Source organism: Stegodyphus dumicola, chromosome 3 (genome assembly GCF_044657685.1).
Source record: "Stegodyphus dumicola isolate Sdum_Otavi_A_Nest chromosome 3, ASM4465768v1".
Classification (NCBI taxonomy): domain Eukaryota; kingdom Metazoa; phylum Arthropoda; class Arachnida; order Araneae; family Eresidae; genus Stegodyphus; species Stegodyphus dumicola.
In genome coordinates, this window is record NC_140770.1 from 11332430 (window position 1) to 11357862 (window position 25433).

General features: G+C 32.0%; 1 protein-coding gene across 1 annotated transcript in view; it reads right to left on the minus strand.

Moving 5' to 3' along the window:
• Positions 1–4089: 4089 nt before the first annotated feature.
• Positions 4090–25433, minus strand: part of LOC118204524 (uncharacterized) — a 97997-nt gene continuing 76653 nt past the window's right edge. Inside the window, exons 7-8 of the mRNA XM_085812569.1 lie at positions 7115–7232; positions 4090–4536 (exon numbers count right to left, since the gene is read on the minus strand). Coding sequence (XP_085668695.1) covers positions 4369–4536; positions 7115–7232 — 286 coding nt within the window. The 3' untranslated portion in view covers positions 4090–4368. The remainder of the gene's footprint in view (positions 4537–7114; positions 7233–25433) is intronic.

The following is a 25433-nucleotide window of genomic DNA, read 5'->3' on the forward strand; positions in this document are numbered from 1 at the left end:
AGATACGTACGTACGTACATAAGCCAAGAAAAAATATCTTCTGAATCCATTTTAAATCAGTTTTATAATTCGTTTGAGGAAAAGAGTTCTTTATTCTGCCCTTAGGTACAGATGTCACTCAAAAACATCATTAAATTGAATTCGATAGCGGTCAAAGTAGTTATTTTCGTTGAATTAGGATACATGAAATTTTTCGCGGTTACAATACTTCCTTTTTACTTCGTACAAGGAAGTAAAAAAATGTAGTTTATCCTTATATATTTTCCCAGTTACTGTTGTTCTAAAAACGGTATTCAACATTTTTTCTTACTGTTGCCATTTACCATTTTCTGAATTCTATCTTGCCGTGACCCGGCGCTTGAAAGCCGTCGGTTTCCACTTATTATAAAAAATCTGATGTGTACACCACATGACTTCCTTGTACGGAATATTAAATTATACGCATTTTTTCTTGCATTTCATTTAAACGTATTGGATTGAATTAAATCTACTTCGCCGACAGAGCATAAACCACAATAGAATAAATGTATTCCTTAAAATTCACTTTATTAGTTTGCCATAGCGACACTCTGGCGCTAGGTTCACTTAACAGCATTATATTTCGTTCATGTTATAACTCAGAATGCACAAAATTTATATCATTTAAAGAATTATCTAATCGTTGCCACATGTTCTATTCAAATACTAAAATAAGCCTAGAACGATGTATAAAAGGAATTAAGCAAACAAAACAAAAAGAAACAGTTTCTCACAGACGATTGAGTATTTCTCATTCAATTAATTCAGTTCTCACTTCGCGACAAGGCAAAAATACATAAAAACTCAAAATATCTGTATTAAAAAGTACGAAGTAAATCTTAAACACTTATTTCCTCGAAAAAATTCCAGAAAGGATTAAACATGATTTAATTCGAAATAATAAATGAAGGCGTTATCTTTGTTGTTGCGAAGCTACGTTTCTCTAGATTGGCAACAAATCCACTATCCTGCTGTTTCAAATGTAAACAAGCAATGACCGCCATCAAAAACATTATTAGGCTTAGCGGCACTTAAACAACTTTAAAATTGTTGATAATTCTAAAAACATTGCATAGAGATTTACTAAAGGTATAAAAACCTTAACCTTAACCGGTACAACATAATTCAATCATTTAAAAAAAAATGTACAATTTACAATTATATAAGAATAAAGAAACCGAGATCACTGAGCCGGGTAACAGAATGGATATATATATAAATATATTTATATACGTTTGGTGAGGCCGATTGCAACCAAAATACGAGGTGCACATCTACATGTTATGACAGTCCTATATATAACATTTCAACGTTCTGAGGCTACTCGTTTTTGAGTTATGCGAGATACGTACGTACATACGCTCGTACAGACGCAACGATAAATTCTCTTCAGAGTTCATTTTAAAGCAGTTTTATAATTTTTTGGGGGGAAACGAGTCTTTTATTCTCTCCTTACGTACAGATATCACACAAAAACATCGTTAAATTGCATTCGATAGCGGTCAAAATGGATATTTTCGTTGAAATATGCTGCCTGAAACTTTTCGCGATTACAATACTTCCTTTTTACTTCGTACAAGGAAGTAAAAAACAAAAACATGCTCGGAAACGTATTTAAAAACAGAACGATTTCTTCAAACAGAACTCTGAACGAGCTCACATAATATTTTGGACATTCAGAATTTTTCATAAAGGATGGTTCGAATTTAACAAAACTATATCATTTTATGAGTTTTAGATCAACATTATTTGACTTTATTTTATGCTATTTTTGAGTTATAGTTCAAAATTATTAATTCTTCTCACAATTACTTAGTAGTTTAAATTTGAAATGAAAATTGCTAAACGTTGCAACGTAACTATGAATTCTAGTACTTACGTATTATTGCAACCACCTTATTAAAAGTCACCAAATTTTCAGAATGCCAAATTCTGATAGGTATGCGCATAACAATTCTTTAGTTAACAATTCTTCATGCAAGCAATGTCGCCAGTTTATTTGCATTCTTTTTGTTGTGTTCCAAGTTACAACAGTTTTTATAGATACATCATGATATTGATGTTTTAAACTCAATTTTTAAAATACCGGTTGTGAAATTTGCCAACAATGGAAGGAACTGCTGTAAAATTTCTGGAAGAATATAGAATTTTGCAGCAAAGTCTCTAAAAAAGAACAATGATGAGACGCATTTCGTAGATAACCAGTGCTAATTGTTTAGTTTGTGTATTTTTGTGATATTTTTAAAGCGAAAACAGATCACTGTGTACGAAGGATAACAACGCTAAAATACAGAAGGATTTCACGAAAATACTTTTTAATGTATCTAATAATCCTCATTTAACAATTATAATTTGCATTTATTTTTTTTTCTTTTAATATGGTGGAAACCTTTGCGGACTTACTCTAAATATCTATAGTTTAGGAGTGTATTTAAAAAAAAGCAACGAAAGTCCCCAGCCTACACTCTATGTAATATTTACCATTTCATCTGCAAAAAACTACCAAATTGCGCCAAGGTGGTTGCGTTTAAATTCAATAACACTTTGAAAGAATTAAAAGAATTCGTGGCAACGCTGATTTTTGTAAGGTTTTTAATGTAATATGTTCTTTGATGTTAAGAAACTATGCATTCATGTTATGTAATCAAAACTCTGTGAAATGGGATTAAAATCAAAACCGCGTTTAATGGTAATATCAAGAAATTTACAAATTTATGCTGCGAAAAGCCAACCGAAATCAAAGTATATCAAAGCAAACTTACAAGTTGAATTAAATAATGTTTTGCAATAAAAGTTGTAACAACTGAAGGTAATTCTTAATTAACTGCCTGCAATTAAATGCTCATTCTTAGTTACTTCATATTATCGAGTTATTTTTATTCCATAAACCTTACTGTGAACACAAAATATAGAACAAACTATAAATGTCAACATAAAACGTTTTCCTCGCAGTTAGAGAAATTTGTGTTGCATTATTTCAAACTTAAAGTATATTAGAAACAGTATATTATATTATTTAAAATATATTAGAAACACCTACCTTTTCTGGCATTCGTTTGGATGTAGAAATCATAATTGACCTGGGTTTTCCGTTTTCGATTAATAGTGATGCTTATTTTCGCACTTAGATATTTTAATACGATCCATTTCACTAGGTTTCTGGATTACAGAATACAAATATTCCTCTTCGGAAAACGCAAAAACATATCCTGCGATCCACAGCTTGCTTGCATTCTACGTTTTGAAAGAATAATAAATTTAAAAGTGGCAGACGATATTTCTCATTTCAAATAATAAGCTGTTGCCAAAAATGTTAATTCCAAAAACATTTGCTTTTTAAAATTCTTTACCAAAATCGTTCTAAAAATGTGTAAACAGCTTCTGTAAAGTATATTACTGTTTTCATTTCTCTTTATTTCAAAATAATTGGAAATATAATAATGTTTATCAAAAAGTGCTCTGCTGTAAAAGTGAAATCGCTCAAAAATCATAGAAAATATTCCAGAGAAAAATAAATAAGTCTAGGCTGAAAAACCTTAACTTCTGCCATAGAAATTAATATTTGCTAAATTTTTTTTTTTTTTTTAATGTTATATGTAGTTAATAGTTTTTTTTTTTTCATAAAAATGTCAGAAATAAGTTAGTAATTCATAAATAAAAGCGAGGAATCAAATTTTGTTACAAAATGTCATGTTGTACTTTTCTGGTCTTGTTACTTATTTGAAGATATTTTTGCTTTAGAAAAAAGCAGTATATAAACAGTATATATATCATCAGCAACACAATCAGTATAGTTTTCTTTGAAATGTGAATGGAAATTCCCTTCCTTTTTTATTCGCATATTGTTGCCAAATACAAAATTAAAACTCTTAAATTAAATTAACTTGGCTTTATTACATTTATTTATCGAAATAATTATTATAAGAATGTGTTATAATCGGAATAATGTAAGGTATCACTAAAAATTGTTGATATCTTTCCATTGTAGAAGCTAAACTTAATCAAAAAACCAAACCAGTCTGCAGAAATACATAAGCCATTCAAGTTATTTTGAAAATGAAAAATTCCGAGAGTTATTCAAGAACTTTATTATACAGCATCAGAAATTCACAAGCATATATTGCTGTCACATCAGATATCAATGGAAAGGTGTATCAATTTTTCTTCTGCATCTTGAAAAAGAATGAGAAATAATAATAATAAAAAAAAGATCATATATATTTGAATACACTTAAATGATCAAATTTCCTTTGACCTTGACGTGACAACAGATTTTATGAACCCATTCTCCATTTCATATAAAAAAAAAGAATACAAGTTTATGATCAAAACACCGGAAGCTTTTTAATCCTATCTTCGGTGCTGATACAAGGTGGCAGATTTGATTGCTTTGTAAGTTTTAACGGGTAATTTTTCAACCTTCTGGATCACACAACAGGCGAGGCGGGTTCCAGCGTTTCCTGTCTTCAGACTCTCCGGATTGCCACCTTGTCCCAAGTCATCAATGTCAGAATGGATCTGTGGCAGGAATAAAAGAATAGAAAGAGGAATTTTGTTAAAATATGAAACTGAAATCTGACACCATTTGAGGCAAAATACCATCAAATAGACGGAGAGATTTGCTTCATTTGTGAATTTTTCATTAATATATAGATAGCTAAACATCTTTTTATACAAAATTAAAATTAATAAATCAAAATAATCCTTTTCAAAACTCGAAAAATGCACATACAATTCTTTAAAATCAGATTGTTTTTAACGTGTTTTTGAAATTAAACACCACAAACTGTAGAAAATGTTGCTAAATACCAAAACTTGAAATAAAAGTAGCTTTATATAAAGTAAAACTGAACAACTAAATAAAAGACTGGCCACATTCGCCTCTTGCTGAGAACTACATCAGAGTATGCTCAGAAATTTTTTTTAATCTGGATAACAGAAAAACATTTATGTACAATATTTCATTTGCTTACAGTACTATATACGTAGTTAATCTATATACAGTACATAATTCATATACACTATTTGTATTATTACGGATTTCTTATATATGTAAATAATTTTAGCGAAATTTATATGTGAAATTGTAGTATTTTTTTGTATCAGGTAACATGAAATGCTTGAAAGAGCTGAAGCTCTGCCGAGAAAACAGGACTACAGGTGCAAGTCTATTTAATATTGAGGTGAATGGCTGTCTCACTAAATTGGCAAGATATTGCCAAGCTGGCTATGCTTTTAGCAACTAATTTTTTTTCTCCAAATTGGCAAGAAATCGCTCAAAGTCGCCAAACTTGGCAACCGTATAGATACATTTATGTCCGGTCCGTGAACAACTGTTAATTGGTACTGAAATTGAATAACTGTAATTGATCCTTTGAGAAATGTTGAACGAAATCGCTCAAAGTCGCCAAACTTGGCGACCTTATAGAGACATTTTTGTCCGGTCTGTGTACAATTGTTAATTGGTACTGCAATTGAATAACTGTAATTCATCCTTACATGAAACTGTACCTGTATCCGGCCTTTAGAAGGTACAGATGCAACTATAACCGTATATGCCTTCCAGTAATTAGGAGAAGTGAAAGGTACTAGAGATTTCTCGGCGGCCACTCGAAAATTATATAAGACCACAGAGACCACATCACTCTCAGTTGTCCAGTTCAGCGTGAGTTCGGAGTATTGTGAGATCTCCGTATAAACTTCGCTTTTTCAGAAGCGCGTTGCATTGCGTTGTGTTTAACGTTCTTGGTGGTCTGACGTGTTACTACTGATAGTGTTCTGTGATGTTGAAAACAGCTGTACGAGTATTTTTGTGGAAAGCTCCAGAGCTGTAAAGTGTTCCTTTTTGTAAAATACATTTTATCAAGTTATAATCTGTTTTTCCATTGCCAATGAGGAAAACATTTGGAGTACCTGTGGTTCAAAACTAAGCATCTCCACATCAGAGTAGTATTAAAAATGGACAGAGTTGGGGAAAACAGAAAAGAAAGAAGAGGGGGAAATAATAGGAAAGCCTAGAAGGTTGAGTGGTAGCAGAGGGAGGAGAGATAAATCTCTGAGAAATCAGATAATTCAGGAAAAATCATAGTTAGTAAAAAAGGAGTAAAGAATTATTGGCAATGGCGCATTAAACAATACTTAGCTGTGAAGAGATGGGTGGGCAGGCGGAGTCTGGTGATAGACGGCCAATCGGAGTTAATCATCAATTTCGGAAAAAACTAACATAATTTGAAGAGCTTGCAGTCCTAATATTAATTTAAATACTTGAGATTCAGAATTTCGCATTTTTTGAATAATTTGAAGCGTATTTTGCGGGACGTGAAATTGCTACCATTTTTAAATACATCAACGATGGGGGTTGAGTTTTTCTTCTTCAGAAATGTTTTTCTTAAATATAGACAGGGGGATCGTCCTTAGTAAACGAAGGGAAACACTTTGTGAAAATTATTTGAAAGTATGTAAGATGAGTTTTTTTCCGCTCATGGACAACGAAGGAAAAGGAAAGGAAAATGGGTTGCTATAAATTAAGTAGTTCGCCAAGTGAATTATTCTTGGCGCAAACTAAAACAAAAATGCACCAAGATAAATGCTTAAATTTCTCCATAAATTTCTCACCAAAAATTACAAAATTTAATATCTAGGGATAATTTGAATTGTAAAATCGAAATATGGAAAAACATTGGCCTGTCATTTCAGAAAAAGTCCGATTTTGTGTCAAAATACCTATATTAGAATAATGCTATATATAAATCTAATACATATCCTAAGTCGCGCTTTCGAGACGTGAAAAACGCAATTTGAATTAACACTATGTAAGTGTTTAATTATGTTTGAGCTCAAGATGATGTTACCAGTTCTGAGTTTCAAGTCTTGTTATTTAACAGTAACACTTCGTATTAGTCTTTCATGCAAGTGTATTTGATGCCAGTGTATTATTGTTCGCAAAGTTTATTCGATTACAATTCCGTACCAAGTCACCTGTTATCGATAAGGAATAGATTAGCGAAAATTTTACCGAAACAGCCGTATAATTTTACAAGAAGAGATTAATATCAGGATTAGTTTAAGTGAATCCTGTTAGCAGAATGAAATTTACCACTATGGATTTTCCAATGATGGAATGAGGTCCTTTGAGAGAAGCAACATGATCGGTGAAGAGGATGTTTGTGACTCCGTTTGCATCGCATTCAATATTGCCCAGGTCTCCAACATGTCTGAAAAACAAACATTAAACATACCTTAATTAAATAAAATCATGAAGCGAAATTTGCATTACAGAATTATATACATTAATTTACAATTAGTATGCTTTGTGGTAAGGTCAAGTAATCATATTACATTATTGATAAATATACAAGTTGTCCACAAATTCCCTCAACAATTTTAACAGCTTGTTTTATGAAAATTCCACAAACAAGGTTCAAAGTTTTTATGACAAGTGGCCAAGTGCACTGTGGCCACAACTGTCAATTGAAATAAAAATGAATATTTAATCTTTCTTCTTCAGTATGGATCTGAGTTCTACGCCATCAACATTGCTACATCTTTTTCGTCAGATATATATATATGTGATGTACCAGGTTTTGTCCGGAATAAATATATTGGTGAAGAATCACTGATGTAGTCGTAGCTTAAATTATCAGACGATAAGTTTAATAAACAGGATCCATTTATTATATTTCAGGGGAAATAGCAATTACAAAAAATCAAGATCTCCGGAGTAAATAAAAAATAATTACTAATAACTTTTTGTATGAAGTTTACTGCATCGTGACATTTAAGAAAAAGCCCCCGATATTTCTTTGCGAGTCCTTTTATAGCCTCTGGAAAGGCGGAGCTTCTAAGAAATGACGTCAGCCTCGTCAGCCAATCCAGTTCGCTTTAAATATCTCCAGAATATTCTATAACTGTACGTGTAGAAAAGGCGGGAAAAACAACTTGACTACGGGGCTGTGGATTTCATTCCACGTACTTTCAAATAAGAGACCGTCGCCATTAAAAATGAAAAGAACATACAGTTAGAATTTTAAGTGTATTCTTGACTATGGAATTTTATTATTACAATATATATATATAAACTTAAAGCATCTAAATACTATATTATTAAATTGGAATAAAAACAATGCAATTCCTCTATAATACAGGGTGTTTATAAAGTCCCGGAGCCATTTTTATTTTTAATAACTCATAAAATAAGATATAAACAAAGTTATGGCATTTATTGATGAAATAACTTATATATTTTCCTTTTCAGGTTTGAATATCTTTACTTTTGTAAATATCTCCTGCGAGTGTGGTTAATTTCAGATAATTTCATTTTCGAGTCTAAATATTTGTACTTTTCTAAATATCGTCTGCTTATTAATTGCATTTTCTCTCTTTTGTTTTTGGCAACTATTGCAATGTTATGGAATTTTTCTTTTGGGGATTTGTAAAGGACAACGTTTACAGGAGGAGAGTATCGAAAATTGATGACCTAAAAGCCAGAATTACAACCGCAATAGCCTCTGTGGCTGCCGACATGCTTGCCGGTACCTGGCGTGAAACTGAATATCGAATTGATATTCTCCGTGCGACGAAGTGGACACACGTGGAAGTTCATTGACAAGGGTCATGAAACTTTTTGAGTCTATTTAACCATTTATGTTATTAATTTTAATCTATCTTTATTATTTTATGAGTTATTAAACATCAAAATGGGTCCGGGACTTTATAAACACCCTGTACAATAATTGTAACCGTAACATATTTTCGATACATATTAATCGACTTTTATGAAGCTTCAATTAATTTTCCACTGATGAGTTCTGAATTGAAGCTTCAATGGAAGGAGGTTAATTTTTATTTGTATAATTTCGTATATCTTCGTTTCGCATTTTTATTTTTCGAGTTTGTTCTACCATGAATTCTTCCTTTAAAACTGGATTTGTTTTGATATTGTGTTAAACTTCTTATACACGGTTGTAATTATTATATTATAGAGAAATTGTATTGCTTTTATTCCAGTTTAATAATAAGTTTATTCTACTTCAATCCTGCAGCTATAGCTCAGGACGGGTTTAAAAAAAATTTTTAATTATAATTTTTAGCCTCTTTATGCATTTTGTATATATATATATATATATATTTGTAATAATAAAATTCCATAGTCAAGAATACACTTAAAATTCTAACCGTATGTTCTTTTCCTTTTTAATGGCGACGTTCTCTTATTTGAAAGTACGGGGAATTAAATCCGCAGCCCCGTAGTCTAGTTGTTTTTCCCGCCTTTTCTATACGTACAGTTTTAGAATTTTCTGGAGATATTTAAAGCGAACTGGATTCGCTGACGAAGCTGACGTCATTTCTTGGAAGCTCCGCCTTTCCAGAGGCTATAAAAGGACTCGCAAAGGAATATCGGGGGCTTTTTCTTAAATGTCACGATGCAGTAAACTTCATACAAAAAGTTATTAGTAATTCTTTTTATTTACTCCGGATATATGATTTTTGTAACTGCTATTTCTCCTAAACAATAATAAATGGATCCTGTTTTTTAAACTTATCGTCTGATAATTTAAGCTACGACTACATCAGTGATTCTTCACCAATCTATTTATTCCGGACAAAATCTGGTACATCACATAAATATATCCAGGGTGTACCTTAAATGTTGCCACAAACTTCTAGGGGAGGTAGGGCACATCATAAGGATTAAGAATTGCATAGGGACCCATGCCCGGAAATGTCAGGGGTAAGTGGTAGCAGAGGTAGAAGACGGAAAAAGAAGCAAGAGTGATTAATTTGAAACATTTATTGGACATGAATACAAACGGTGTACGAGAGCTTGAATGCTACAATAGATGCTCGAAGTTTGCACCATCAGACGCCAAACATGCCTTACACCGACGGACCACTGATTGCCGGACATGTTCAAACAGACCGGGAGTTTCTTTGATTGCAGCAGCTGCGCAGGCGAGTCTTGCCACGACATCCATTTCAGACACAACAGGATCGTGATGCACGACACTTTTGATGGCGCCCCAAAAAAGAAATCAAGGCTCGATAAATCCGGGCAGCATGGGGGCCAGAGACCACGCGCAATCCATCGATGCCGGAATGATCTGTTCAAATGGCTACGAACATCCAGTCCGAAATCCAAAATGAGCAGGGGCCCCATCATGTTGGAATCACATGTTGCGCCTCCCATTTTGGTGGAACATCGGTTTTTTTTTTTTTTCTTTTTTTCTTTTTTTTTTTTTTTTTCCCCCAAGCAATTTAGGAAGAACCTGCTCCAGAAAGATCAAATAATTCGGTGCATTCAAATGGCCCGTCGGTGTCAGGCATGTTTGCTGGCTTAACTGATAATTAAAATTAACATTAAAATTCACATTTAGATGCACTTTTGTTATTACCCTATGTATTTCAAAGGACATTTTGACTTACATAAAATGAATTTCTACAGCAAAGGGGGAATTTGCTCATAAGGACTATTAATTTCGTTTTGGCATTTTGCGTCGATTCCCGATAAGCGTTGCTTCACTTTTCAAATTGTTGCCACCAAATATTATCGCCCTGTATTATATTTGAAGAAATTAAGTAATAAAGAATCTGCATGAATGTATGTATGTTTCTCGCATGGTGACAAAACAACGGTACTTAGAGCCATCCAGTTTTGAATAACGTAATCCTGTTGCAAGTATGGGCATTTGGAAGCCCAAATTTGAAATTTGGAATTTCTTTTATTATCGATTTCATATTTTGTAAAACGTTAACGAATTTTTCATTAAAAAAAAACCCAAGGAAAAAAAAAAAAAAAAAAAACACTTTAATCTCCAGCGCGGAAGACTGTGTACAGAAAATTCTAAAGATGGCTCATTTTAAAATTATTTTGCGATATTGCTGTTGAACTGAATATTATGGTTAAGTGCGAAGAACATTATATTTAATAAATAAAGGTAACACACAAAATGTTAAAAAAAACGCTTCTTTTAGACGTAATTTAAAATTTGAAACTTTTCAGCATATTTTTATTTATTTATTTATTTATTTTTTGTGAAAGGTGTACCTGTATAAGACTTTGTACTTGACTAATTGATGGTTTACTTTGAAATTCATTCGAATGCTTTTAAGTATTTCCGTGCTTGATTAAAAATCTTAATAGCAATAAGTAAAGAGAGAAACAAAAATATAATAAAATTTTAAAAAAAAAAAAGAGTCAGGCAAATTTTCTTTACACGGTTAGCTGTAGGCAGAAATCCTGTTTATTCCAAAGAGCAATAAATTAAATCCTCTTCACCGGGTACAAGAATTTCCATAAAAAAAATTTAAAAAAAGAAAAAGAAAAGAGAAGATGAAACGGAATCTCTTCTCTTATATAACCGAGATCTCTGTAAAACAATCACGTAGGGTTAAAGGACGCTTGAAGGAAGCTTGTAGAAAATGTTAATCGTGATTTTCTTTCCTGTTACATAGTGTAAGGGGTCGTATCCTGTCTCAATATGGGATTCAAAAGGTATTGCTTTGGTCATAAGAATGAAACGACAAAAACAAATTTGCATTTATGCTAATACTTTGATATTTGTCTGTATACTGATATTGTTCCCTACTCTTGTCAGTTATTGAGAGAGTCCCATTAGGGCCTGACCTGTGATGCAACCGTAAAGAATATTCTCCAAAAGAGATAAGTACCCGACGGGGAATTTGTGCTGGCTAACACCTAGTGCAATATATATTTCACTAGCGGGCTGCAGCCAATGCGAAATTTATAAATTTTACGTACCTCTGAAAAGCAAACGTATAGAAACACTTCCGTACGAATGAAATCACTTCATTCTTTCCAAGTAACAACCAATTCGTTAATAATTTTTTTATTGCCAAACCAGGAAACAAAATATTTTGACACTTCCGGTTAATACGTATGACGTCATGATTTAAATTTAGTGTAATATAACAATATTTTTTCAATATCAATAAAAAAGAATTATCGTCGGAGAAATATATCGTGTCAGTTATACTAACCTGAAACAAAAATGTTGGCAACAGCAGCTATTTATTTAAAATGCTGATATTAACGAACAATTTTCGACATACAGTGATGTCAATTTTTGACATACAGTGATACAATCGCCTGCTTTTTTCGATGTCAGAATACATACTTATATAATTATAACTAGCAGCTTCGCTGCCAGCCTTCGTCTGGCTTTTAAATGTACCGGAAAAATGGCTGAAGGGAACACCAAACATTAAATTTAAAAACTGCGTAGAAATTTACTCTGCAGAACAACTTCATAAAAAAGTTATTACGTATAACAAAATTACAATGAAATAAGCAATATCCTAATAAATAAATTAACTATATTAATTATCCTAATAAATAAATTAACCAACTTTGAAAAATCTTAAGAACTCAAATGGTATAAAGGAGGTTAAGAACTTTGTTTGCTAAAAAAAATCACTCAAAACTTTTCAGTATCTTAAAGACAGTGAAATGAGCAATAAATAATATAAAAAAATACAAAAAACAAAAAATTCTGAAAAACAAAGTATAATTAATGATATTTTATCTTATATTTTCAAGAGAAAAAAATTACAATGAAATAAGCTATATCCCTTAATACAAATACTAATTATCCTAATAAAAAAATTAACCAACTTTCCGTTGAAGAAAAAAAATCATGCAAAACTTTTCAATATCTTACAAATAGTGAAATAAGCAAAAAATAACTTGAAAGAAACTCAAAAAACAAAAAATTCCGCGTAGAATTCTCTGCCGAATAACTTTATCAAAAAAAAAAATCAATAAAAATGCTTTATATATATAAAAAAATAACAATGAAGTATGCCAATCTTTTAAAAACAGTTGTAAGGATCTTAAGTTTTACTAACGTTTATTTTATTTTAAATCTTTACTATCACTTCTTATTTTCTACTTCCGGCCAGAATTATAAGCGTGAAGGTTTTTATGCAAAGTTTGTCTGGCGAACGCCAAGTATTTAAGTGTGGCCTTTTTGCCAAGCGAAAGAGAGAGGAAGCAGTAAGTCAACGCAGGCCGCTTACCTTAGAAGTTACGCAGTTGCTGTTCGCCTTCCAGGCCAGAGGTTTTAATCCTCTTGATAAATTAAACGTATTGTAGTGTTCACAGTCTCTGTGCTACATACGCTTCTTGTTATTATAAGGCCAATCTTCCACGTGTATTATTCTAAAGTTAAATTAGAGTTTAGTTTTATTTTTATACTTTTTTACGTTAGACCCCGAGTGGAGGTATTCCGAAGTGTATTCCGAAGTACGGAAGTTATTGTATATAGAGAAAAATAAAGGGTTTTGTATACCCTTCGTCTGTATCCTGTCTACTTACCACAATTAGTGAACATAGCTTTAGTAAGCTCTCTGTTCCGAGTCAGGTCCTTGTATGTTCCCGAAGAAGGTTAGAAGGAACATGGAACCTGATACAGTGACATAAAAAATACGATGAAAAATTGTTGCCAAACCCATATTTCTAAAAGAATGAAACTATTAAAAATGATGCGATTTCATCAAAAATCTATCAACAACAATAAGAAAGGAAAATTGTTGCCAAAATCACATTTCTAAAGATGTGAGATATGGTTAATGTTTGGCAAAGTTATTTTTATTTGATATTTTGTAAAACTTGCAACTTTTTTATTGACAAACTTTACGATTTGAAAGTTATAGCTCAGCTATATATATTTTGTTAACACGTTAGTTCGTTATAAGTGTCCGTTTCACTTTTAAAACTGCTACCAGCCAATATTATCGCCCTGTATTACATTTGAAAAAAATCAAATAATGAAGAATCTGCATAAATGTATGTATGTATGTCCTTCGCATTGTGATAAAACAACAGTGTTTAGAGCCATCAAATTTTGAACGGCTACTGCAAATATGGGCACATGTAAGCCCGAAATTTGAATTTCGAATTTGTTTTATTATCTATTTTATATTTTTAAAATTTTAAATAATTTTGGATTAAAAAACTCTACGATTTGAAAACGAGCTGTGACTACACTGTAGGGAATAAAACATTTTTATGTCCAGAGCGCTAGACTGTTTATCGGAATTTCTAGAGATATGCTGTTTTTAAATATTTTTAGATAAAACTCACTGAAATAAAAAAAAATGTGTTGCTTCTCAATGAAGCGCAATACATTTATCCTTCAGTTCTAAGCGTATTGTGAAAAAGCAGAGGCACAAACAGCTAAAAAATTCTGAACAAACATACACTTCCATCGGAACATGTTCACCTCGAAGCCAGAATTTTAAATTTCGATTTTTTTTTCATATTTTGCAAGAATTTAAGGAACTTCTGACTAAAACCTTAAAGATATAAAAGCTTTGTGTTGCCACCTTGGCAAACATCAAATATTTTTGTTTCAAACTTTATCAGAAAACTCAGCGATATAAAAGAAATATGTTGCCACTCGAAAAAATAAAATATATTTGTGCTTCGAATTCAGCCCACAAACTCAGCCATTTAAAAGAAATCTGTTGCCTCTGCTCGGATTAGAAAATTTGGTAAAAATCTTAGTACACGGTACGACCTTGGCCTTATTTTGAAAGTTGTCGCCAATACCAAAATGACTCGTTTCCTGCTCATCATAATGTAAGGATTATGTTAATTTTATTAACAGTTAAATTTTAAGCTAAAGTTCCTTTCCTGTCAAATTCTTAACTTCAACTTACTACTTCCGGCCAGAACCTAGTTTCGGAATCTTGCTGAATATTTAATGAGAAGGAGCGGTATTTAAACCAGGAAGTTACTTACGGAGGCAGAGAGAATCAGAGTTTCTGATTTACGCGCGTCTGCCTTTTTGGCCACTCTCTCTCTCTCATAGCTGTTATCACGCTCGGCCGTACACAGGCCCTTGCTAAGCTTCGTAGTCAAATAAGTTAAGGGGGCCAACTCGATTTGAACCTTGATAGCTTCGGCTGTACTTCTTTAGTTAATCTCAGTTTTAGTTTAATTTTTAGTCTTTTAATGTTCAAGCCCAAGTGCGGGCTTTGCTTGTACACTCACAGGCGGAATTTTGTTAAATCTTATTGGAATAATAAAGGGTTAGTTACCCTTCTATCTTGTTTCTTGTCACCGAACGCAAGCGATTAGTCCCTTATCAGTTCTTAGATTCTTCACTTCCAACATTAACTTAGAATTCCAAAGTGAGGAACTCTACAATAATATCGCCAAATCCCGTGAGCACGGTATATTAAAATTAAGCCAAACATTTATGTAATATGGACACCATACTATATATCTTTATGTACTATGGTGTGTATGAATCAGTTTTATTGATGTGTGCGTATCCCAGTGGAACAATACTTGATTATGTGTTTTCATTTATCGCCATCATTCGTATTACTGTGCATGTGTCGTTGTCAGAATATCATTGTTATTAATGTATACGTGTTTATGTATATCATTTCTAGTAGTTTATGTATAGTTATACAAGATGATACACTATTACGTGTAATCATTATTTGCCATTTTCTGGATTAATGTGACAGTTACATTATCAGCGCATCATTTCTTTTAATGTATAAGTGTTTATTGTTTGCCTATTACATTAACCATTTAGGCCAAAATACATATGCATGCAATGTACCTATGTATGAAATTTTTATTAATTGTATGCTGAAGCATATAAGCATACACCCTTGTTTGGTCACGTCAAAACCTCATATTCTCCGTTCCCGATGCAGCCGTCGCGGGAAGCCGCGACGGTTGTGATAGGTCCGGGTACCGAACGACACCCGATCTGTCATATAAAGCCGTCCGGGCCCTGCATTTACCTGTCACCTGTAATACGGACCATGTCCATATTACTTAAATCCATGTTCCATGTAATATGAACAAGACAAATATTTTTATCTTGCAGGAGGTAGTATGTTGTTGTTCAACAAAGTATAAGATATTTAATTTTTCTTCCAAATTTATTCTGTTATCGATTGACAAATAAAGCGATTTAAAAACAAGACACACACAGATTCATTTTAATTATTATTAATTACTATCTGAACATTATTAATCACTATCCATTACATATTTTTCTCTTTTTTCCAATAATTAATTTAAGCGGCTAGGTTTAAATAAATTCTTTTTTCTAATATTCCGAATTATCATCTGATTCGAAATAAGCATCTTTAAGCACAAAAAAAATGTATTTAAAAGAAAAAAGTCCTAATTTCACGCAAAGGACAAAATTGAGTTCGAAGAAAAGAGAAAGGAATAAATATTCTTCTTCTATCCTACTTCTGATTAACTGCAGGAAGTTCAGTAAACAGTTCCAAAAGATATAAATAATTCCTTTCACCTTGCACCTTGCATAAATATCTTGATTTTTTTAACTTCATAAAGCTAGAAAAATCACTGCTTATTTGCGAGGCATATTTCTTAATTATCGTTCGTTGCAAAGTTCCATCCACGGAATCCTTTCGAACGTGCGTTCCAGTGATTTTTCATACAGTGTCCTTGACTCCATCTTTCACTTTTACCAATCACAGCACACGATTGGATGTATGAATAAGTGATAAAATTAAAAAGTTGTCAGCGTTTCTGATTTTGTATCTTCAGACGCGATCTCTCACGTACGAGATAAAAGAAAAATCAAGGTTGTATTTCCCAACGGGTCATTTATAACCCAAGCATCTAGATAGGGTGGCAGTTTTTACTTTTGTTCTTTTTGATGGAGGCGCCACGAATACAGGTTATCCTGCTTGAAACTAAATGCTGAAGATCGCGGTAGAAGATTTAAAATTCGCTTAGGTGAAAAAAATAACGCTTTTGGTAGAGAAAAATGTAAAATACGCAGCGGCGAGAAAGAAAAATATTTTTTTAATCTATAAAAAAAGGAGGGGACAGAAAGAAATAAATCTGAAAGCTTTCAGATTTTAATATCGCGCCAGAGGATTTGTTAAGTTTTTTTTAAGGGGACTCATACACCTAAAACCCATAAGATGTTCAAATAGGTGATTGTTGCAAAAATTGTGATAACTTATTTATTTTAAAAGCAATTACTACCAACTTTTTACAGCTGACTACATAATACAGCTGCTTTCTGAAATAGTAATCAGAAAGTTTGTGTTGCCACAACTATTTTTATAATTTAATCCGCTTTGTGACAACATTTTTCGTCATGTTTCCAACTTGCGCGCACAGTTTAAAACATTCTGTTTCAGAATTTAATTCCATATTTAATATGTAGCTTTTATAACATTTGGAAACTACTGTGAACCTAAAATTCTAAAAATTTCATGTTGAATTTTTATTTTATTTTGAGTTGAGTTTATAAAATGTATTTTATTAAAAAAATTTGTAATGTTTTCGTACATAAAATTTTTCATTATTAAACTATTCATCAGATTGTTGGTTCAGTTAGAAAATAGTGCCCATATAAAGAATTCCATCCAATTTCAAGTATGTACCATTAGCCATTTTTAAAATATCATGCGCGCAAGGTGGAAACATGGCGAAATATTTTGTCACAAAGAGGATTAAATTACAAAAATATTTGTGGCAACACAAACTTTCTGGTTACTAGTTTCCAAAGCAGCTATATTATGTAGTCAGCTGTAAAACGTTGGAAGTAATTACTTTTAAAATAAATAAAATATCCCAATTCTTGCAACTGTCACATATTTGAAGATCATGAGAGGTTTAAGGTGTACAAGTTCTCTTAATGCTTTCACTAAGCACCATACGTTATCATTCCGTTGTTGGATTCACTGCTGCTAATAGAGTATTTTGCCTTTTTAATTTTATTATTAAGCATTACTTTCTTCACACTTATGCCACATACAATTCAACAGCAAATTCACTAAATATTTAAACAAAGCATATCTTTAGAATTCCCGTTACAGTGATAGAGGTTGCCAAAATTTTTAGCCCAAAGGGCGTTAGGCCAGAAGGACTATTAATTTCGTTTTGGCATTTTGCGTTGATTCACTTTCTGCATCGATTCACTTTTCAGAGTGTTGCCACCAAATATTACAGCCCTGTATTATACTTAAATAAATTAAATAATGAAGAATCTGCATAAATATATGTATGTTTCTCGCATTGTATAAAACAACAGTACCTAGAGCCATCCAATTTTGGATGACGTAATCCTCCTACTATTATGGGCATCCGGAAGGCCTAATTTGGAATTTGTTTCATTATCTCCTTTAAAGGCCCTTATTTTCGGGGGCCATAATTTTCGCGAAAGTGAATATACGGCGATTTAGCGAGTTGAAAATTTCGCCAATTTTATATGAACAGAACCGAAAGTTGAAAAATTTCAAAAGTACCTAAGTAAAGTTGAGAAAGTTGAAAAATTCCAAAAGTACATCTTTTGCATAAAGCATTTTAAGAAACTTCTTTTTCTCCGAGAAGTTTATCCCCCCTTCCCCATCGATCTTCAAGGGTTTGCTCAAGAATGAGTTTATTGAGTGGTATTCTAATGAGCTTCAATTTATAGAGGAAAAAGAATCTGTGGACTTGCGAATATGACGACTAAAACCGATTCACGCTTCTTGGCTTTTGCGCGTATTTAACGGTATTGAAGCCAAACATGAGATAACTTTGAATGGCTTCAAAGAAGCTGGTATAAATATTATTCTAAGTGAAATGAGCTGCCTTCAATTAATTTTATTGTTTTATATTCAAGGTTGTATATTATTCAAAAAATAGTTATAAGAAACAAAGTTGTCAAGAAAAAGCTTGTAACTATGCAATAAATCATTAAATTTTGGGTGACTGAAAAATTTCTGATTTTTTATTATTATTTGAGGTGGGAAAAAAAAAGTATTTCGCGAGGCTTAAACTTTCGCGATTACGACAGGCACGCGAAAATTAAAGCCTCGCAAAAATAAGGGCCTTTACAGTATTTCATATTCTGTCAGATGTTAAATAATTTTTCATTAAAAACTGAACGTTTTCAAAGCGAGGAATGGCAACACTGTACGGTAAAAAAAATTATCTCCAGCGCGCGAGACTGTGTATCAGAAATTCTAAAGATACGCTCATTTTAAAATTATTTTGCGATATTGCTGTTGAATTGAATTTTATAGTTTAAGTGCGAAGGGCACGATATTTAAAAAATAGAAGTAACACTGAAAACGTTAAAAATACGACCCCTTGGGTGTAATGCAAAATCTTAAAAGCTTTCAGACTTTTTTAATATATTTTAATATATTTCTTTACAAAATAGCCGCTCCAGCGGTCAGCCGATTAAAAGAGGTAACGTAAAAAAGAAAAAAGTACACCACGATTTTAATGAGTTCAACTAGTATCATTTCATAAAAATATTTAATATTTCTAATTATAAATCTCTTGATTTAAATGTATTTACTATATTTCAGTCATTCAGAGCAAAGTACAAAAAGTATCTTTAAGAACTGCGTTTATCACTTTTCAATCACTTGGTTTACTACTCAGTAACAGATAGATTAAATTTGAAAATTGTATATCTTACGTTTTACTGAATGTCAACATGTGTGTGAGTGGAGATAATGAATTAGTCCTAGATTAGTCCTAGGCAGTGACAACACATTTCTTTCAAATAGCCCAATTTGTGGATTAAAAATAAGGATAAATAGTTGTGTTTGTTAATCAAAATTTTTTTTACTCTTACAAAATATGAAATAGATAATAAAATAAATTCGAAATTCGAATTTCCAGATGCCCATTTTTAGATGGAGATTTGGTTTAGTTAATTATGGCAAAGCACACTACGGTTATCTGCCTAAGGTGAGAGATACCTTCGTGGAGGACTTTGTAAGGGAAACTGGCTCGTATACATGATGTTTGGGCGGAGAACTATGTGTATTCGGTAGCTCTAGGTGCAGTCCTTGTTCCGCAATGTGCGGAACATACAGATAACGTTACAGATTTCCCATGCTTTCTTTTTTTTTTTTTTTTTTTAATAATACATGGCGATAACATTTTGTGGCAACAAATTGAAAAGCTATTCGGACACAAAAATAATACCGACAAAAATTGAGATTCGAAACTAAGAATACCTCTGGTACTAATTATGCCATGAACAGATATATGTTACCGTGAAAGACCGAAATTGGAGAATGTCGACTTTCACCGGAGAATGTAAACATTCACCCAAATACATCGGTGAAAGATCGAATATTTCTTTACATTCGGACCCTCACCGGTGCATGTCGACAATCACAGATATGCTCTGGTGTAGGTCGAAAAGAGAGGAGTATATGTACACGCTGCCATTCCAAAAGGAAGTGTTCCACAAATAAATGCAGTTGTAAAAGCAAGGGCCTCTCGTGCAATTCAAAGTGTCATAATACTAGTTTAAGTCGTTGCAATAAATAAGATTTGAATCACATAATTTGGTAAGTTTATAACTTCTATTATTTTCCTTTCTCATTTTGAATGTACTGTGTGTTTTAAGTTTATATGTTCTTAAGTTCTTATTCTGAGTCTCGAGTGCGTTTTTTCGCGAATGAATTACGGAGAAGGAAATATAATATTCTTATATGTTCAACATTCACCATTAGTACACGGTGAATGTCAACATTGACCGGTGTAGGTCAGAAATAAGAGTATTTGGAAAATATTTCGGACATACACCAAGCGACTATGTGAATGTTGACATTCACCGGTGAAAGTCGACATTCTCCAGATTTCGGTGTTTCACCGTAGCATATATACAGGATATGCTTTGTACAGTAATTATGCCAAAATAATTGGAAATTAGAAGTGATTTAAAAAACAGCATAACATTCGTCGCCATTTTCCAATAAAACTTACGTTAGCTTAATTTTAAATACTAACCTAAATACGAATTTTTGATCATAATAAGCTATGTATTTTCCATGTTTCCGCATAGAAACAGGCGGAATTTCAGCAATTCGATAGCAGTATCCGAAAGATAACATTATTCGGAATTACATTAAGAAGGGTATACTGTACAAAATACTAGCGCAAGTAACCCGATGCCAATTAAGTTATAATTGAGAATATATATCAAATATATATAAAACAAACAGAATATGAGAATATATACTAGAACAAACAGAGACGACGATACCGCTGTAATCCTTCGCTAATAACAATGCAAAAAATACGATTCATAGTCATATTTTTCAGTCTGATGCGATATGGAACCTACATAAAAAATTTCCATTGAAAAATAAAGTAATTCTCTCTCATTATATCAGCATAGTTTTTAATGATTTTCGTCTTTCTTATCAAATGGTTGTAAAAGTTCACGTTCCATATAATATTTCACCTATATTCAATTTTAGTCATGTTTAAATGTGGCCAATTATCGATCATCATTGATCAGAAATGAATAACGCGAACAAACAAACAAACAAACACACAAATAGGCATTCTTCTTTATTTATAAGTGTGTATTTTAATTATGGCAAAGCACACTAGGGCTATCTGCCTAAGGGGAGGGACGCCTTCGTGGAGGACTTTTTAAGGGGAACTGGCTCGTATACACGTTACACATGGGGAAAACCACGAAAACACCCATGCAGCCAACCCGTTCTCGGGATTCGAACCTCGGACCGAACTACCAGTGTTCAGCGACTTTACCGCTCGGCCGCTGGTGGGCTCTTTATTTATAAAGCTTTTGTAAAAGTTCGAAATTTTTTATTAACAAACTCTACGATTTGAAAGCGAGCAGTAGGAACACTTTTAGAAATAAAGCATTTTTCTTTCTAACGCGCGATTGTTGCCACTCGGAAAAATGAGTGCGAAAATGAACGCTTTCAGAGTTTTTTAATTAATATCTCTGCTGATTAAAGTCGTACGAAGATGGGAACAGTCGAAATGGCTTTCCACGAATTTTTGGAATCGGGAATAATCTATTTAATGTTCGGTAATGTTATTTTTATTTCATCATAAACTTAGGATTTTTTTATAAACAAACTCTATGATTTGAAAGCGAGAAGTGGCAACACTTCTCGAAATAATGAAGATTTTTATGTCCAGCGTTGCGATACTTTTGCCACTCTGAAAAATGAATGAGAAAATTAGCGTTTTCAGAGTTTTTAATTAATATCTCTGAATTTAGTTACTTTGCTCTTGCAAAAAATTGCACGTCGACCTTTACCAGAACCCAGAAAGGAATTGTAGAAAGTTTGGTGACGATAGCTATAGTAGTGACTGAGTTATCGCTAAGAAACACACAAACACACAGACGTTCTTTATATATATAAGATAGTAAATAATATCAGCTGTCTTTTAAAAGTGACTAACATATTTAAAAAACAAAATTTAATATCATCGATATATAAGTTCTAAGAAAAGAACAAATCGACTGGATTCGAAGGTAGTCGGTCGTCTTAGTGAGATTTTATTGCGCATGCTTAAAGAAGCATGGCAGAATTGAAAAAGGAAACTTCCTTGAATGCGGAATGGGACGATTTGAGAATTATAATCAACATTTCAAAACTTCTCCTTCAGCCCAGAGGGTGATAATGAGAAACCTGATTATGGCTGTCCATGATTTCATTTTTATTTCTATTAACGATGAACGATAAAAATGTCTAATGATAAATTTCCTCGTTGTATAAAGACTTTGTTTCGACTGTACTCGACCTAGGGATTTTGTGAAGGACGCTTCCGGTCTGAATCAGTTAAGGTCAACTCACGCGAGTCTGTTGGTTAAGCATAAACTATACGAAATTAGTTACTGTTTTTGAATCATTTAGCAAGAGCACACGTAAACAGAGAAAAGGTCCTGCATTCAAAATCCGTCCAGGTCATTGCATTTATGAGGGCTCAAAGTAAAGGTCGAATACATTTTTATCTTTTACAAAATAAATTTCAACGTCGTAAGAAGTAATTAAATAATCAATAACCTTTTTGAATCAATGTATCGTGCCTACACTTCGTAAAATTCAATTCAACAGAAAATAAACCGTTTGAAAGACCGTCGTTTTTCTCCGATTCGTATCCAGTGGTGAATCGGGCTGCCCATATTGTTTTGCAGTTTTTCCATGTACAAATCCGGTAATTCGAAATTTAGTGATATGGCATCCTCTATAACCACGTACCCCTTTCATCGCCTCCTTCACTGCTATATGTTAGCGCTGTTACTTTTTTGCCATTTTCAATTAGCCCGTCATTTAAAAATTCACGTTTAGAGCATACCATTTGTTTCTTCGCATTTATTTATTTAAAATATAATATTTATTATTATATTTTAAATAAATATTATTATTAATAATTTAATATTTATTATTTAAAATATTTTTGAAACTTAAAGAAGAAAATTCAACGAAAATGCTTTGGTTGGCTGATTGGGGACGCGTTAAATTTATTCATGAAATTCACAAATAAATATATATATATGATATGTACACAGCCAAAATTAAATTATATAATAAAAGAAGAAATTTCCAATTTAATACTTATTAATTCGAACTCTAATATCTCTAGAAAAGTAATAGTAACACTTTTTACAGCTAAATAATCAGAATTAAAAATGTACTGAAATAGAAAATTTAAAGGAAGAACTAATAAACCTAATTAATGTTCAAGTTAGTAACCAAGTCCCAACATAATTTATTAATTTAAATATTAAAAAGGCAGGCATTAACTTTTCTCTTTAATTTTTTTACTCTTTATGGTATGATAACATTACCTTAAACCTTAACTGGAGTGTAATGGAGGACTTTGAAGAGTTGAAGGATCATTTTGTAAATATTAATTAATTTGTAAAAACGTATATTTATTCACTACTGGATTCTTTCCTTTTACTAATGAAGGGCCAACTCTTTTCAAAAGTCTCAATTACAACCCCAATTGAGTTGAGATTTTTATCTTTTTTTAATTTTCCCTACTTATAACCAGCATTTAGTGAGTTTTGATTAAACCTGTTGAAATTCAGTTTAATAAATTACAAAAATTTTATTACTTTAATTAACAACATTAAAAAAATTTTCAAACTTAAAATTAAATTAATTTTACTCCAAAAAATGTTTTCGTATTTCTTTTACAATCCTTAACAGTTTTCAACTTTTTTTCACATAACGTAAAAGTTAGCTTTTTTTTTTTTTTTCTTTCAGTTTTTTGCCCATTTTTACAATACTTCACAGTTAACAACATTTTTGCAAACAGAACACACCTTTTATATTACTTATAAAGTTTACAAAATAGGTTTTTTTTTTTTTTTTTTTTTTTTTTTTTTTAATAGATCTTAAAGGTAGCAGCTTAACACTCAACTTTACCTTATATTAGCGCCCTCTACTTATAAATTTAGCTGAAACACACTACTTAACATCACTTTGTTTGGCAAATGCTGCCCCACTCTCCAATACAAATATAATTTCGTAAGTTAAATTAAAACTTACTATTTACCTGCTTTTTTAGTATTATTTTAGTATTATTTATGTATTTTTTATAGATTGTACATAGTTTATTTTTAATTTACAATAATGCATAATTCGTGTCAGGGAAGTTTTCTGTACGTAAGAGTTTCTAAATTACTTTGGTTTTCTACTCTTAATTGACATTTAATCAATTTTAATTCTAGTCATTTACTTGCTTACTTTTCAAAATTCCACTTGTTTAAATTTCTTTTTAGTAATTCACAACATTTAATTTTACTTTTGGTTTAGAATTTTACTTTTACTTTTACCCTACATGAATGACAAAACACGAATTGAATAATTGAAGAGCTAGGTTTGGAAGCAACTTCCCCTTGATAAGTCTGTCTCCTGCCTGCTCAACAATTATTCACTTACGCATTTTTTATTTTTTAGGATTAAAAAATGTTTTCTAATATTATATATTTATTCATGGATTTTTTAATACTTGCACTTATTTACATATGATCTCAGAATTTAAATGATATTAACAAGATTAGTTCGCAGCAATAATTAAGCATTTATTTGTTTGCAATTAAAAATTTAACATTAAATTTGCTTTTTACGTATAAAGAATGTTTGTTAAATATAAGATATGTAAGAGATAACAAAGTATGATGGCTGCTTTAAAAAATAATTGGCGACCTCAGAATTAACATTCTAAATTTGGTGCTCTCCCCCCCCTAAATACATCTGTTCTCCCAAATTCGAGATCATTCCAAATTACATAACACTGCTTGAAAAAGGCAACTAAAACTAATATTGACCAACCATAGCTTAGAATACTCTGTGCATCTACGATGTATAAATACTGAGTCACGAGCACTACGCTTCCCTTTTTTCCTGAGTTCTGCCACAGAAATAACTTCGCACTGTTTATGCTTCCATGCCTGAAATGACGTAGCATCTTTATACCTGTGCATGTAAGAAATCAACGTAAAAGTGTACAAGGAATTATTCTAGTGTGCTTACAAATCTGCAAATAAATTGGCTAAATCTAGTTTGGTATCAACTCCTTCTTCTCGTCTGCCACTCAAATATTGCGACTGTGCTTCGAAATTATGACATATATATATACAGGGTGACCCAAA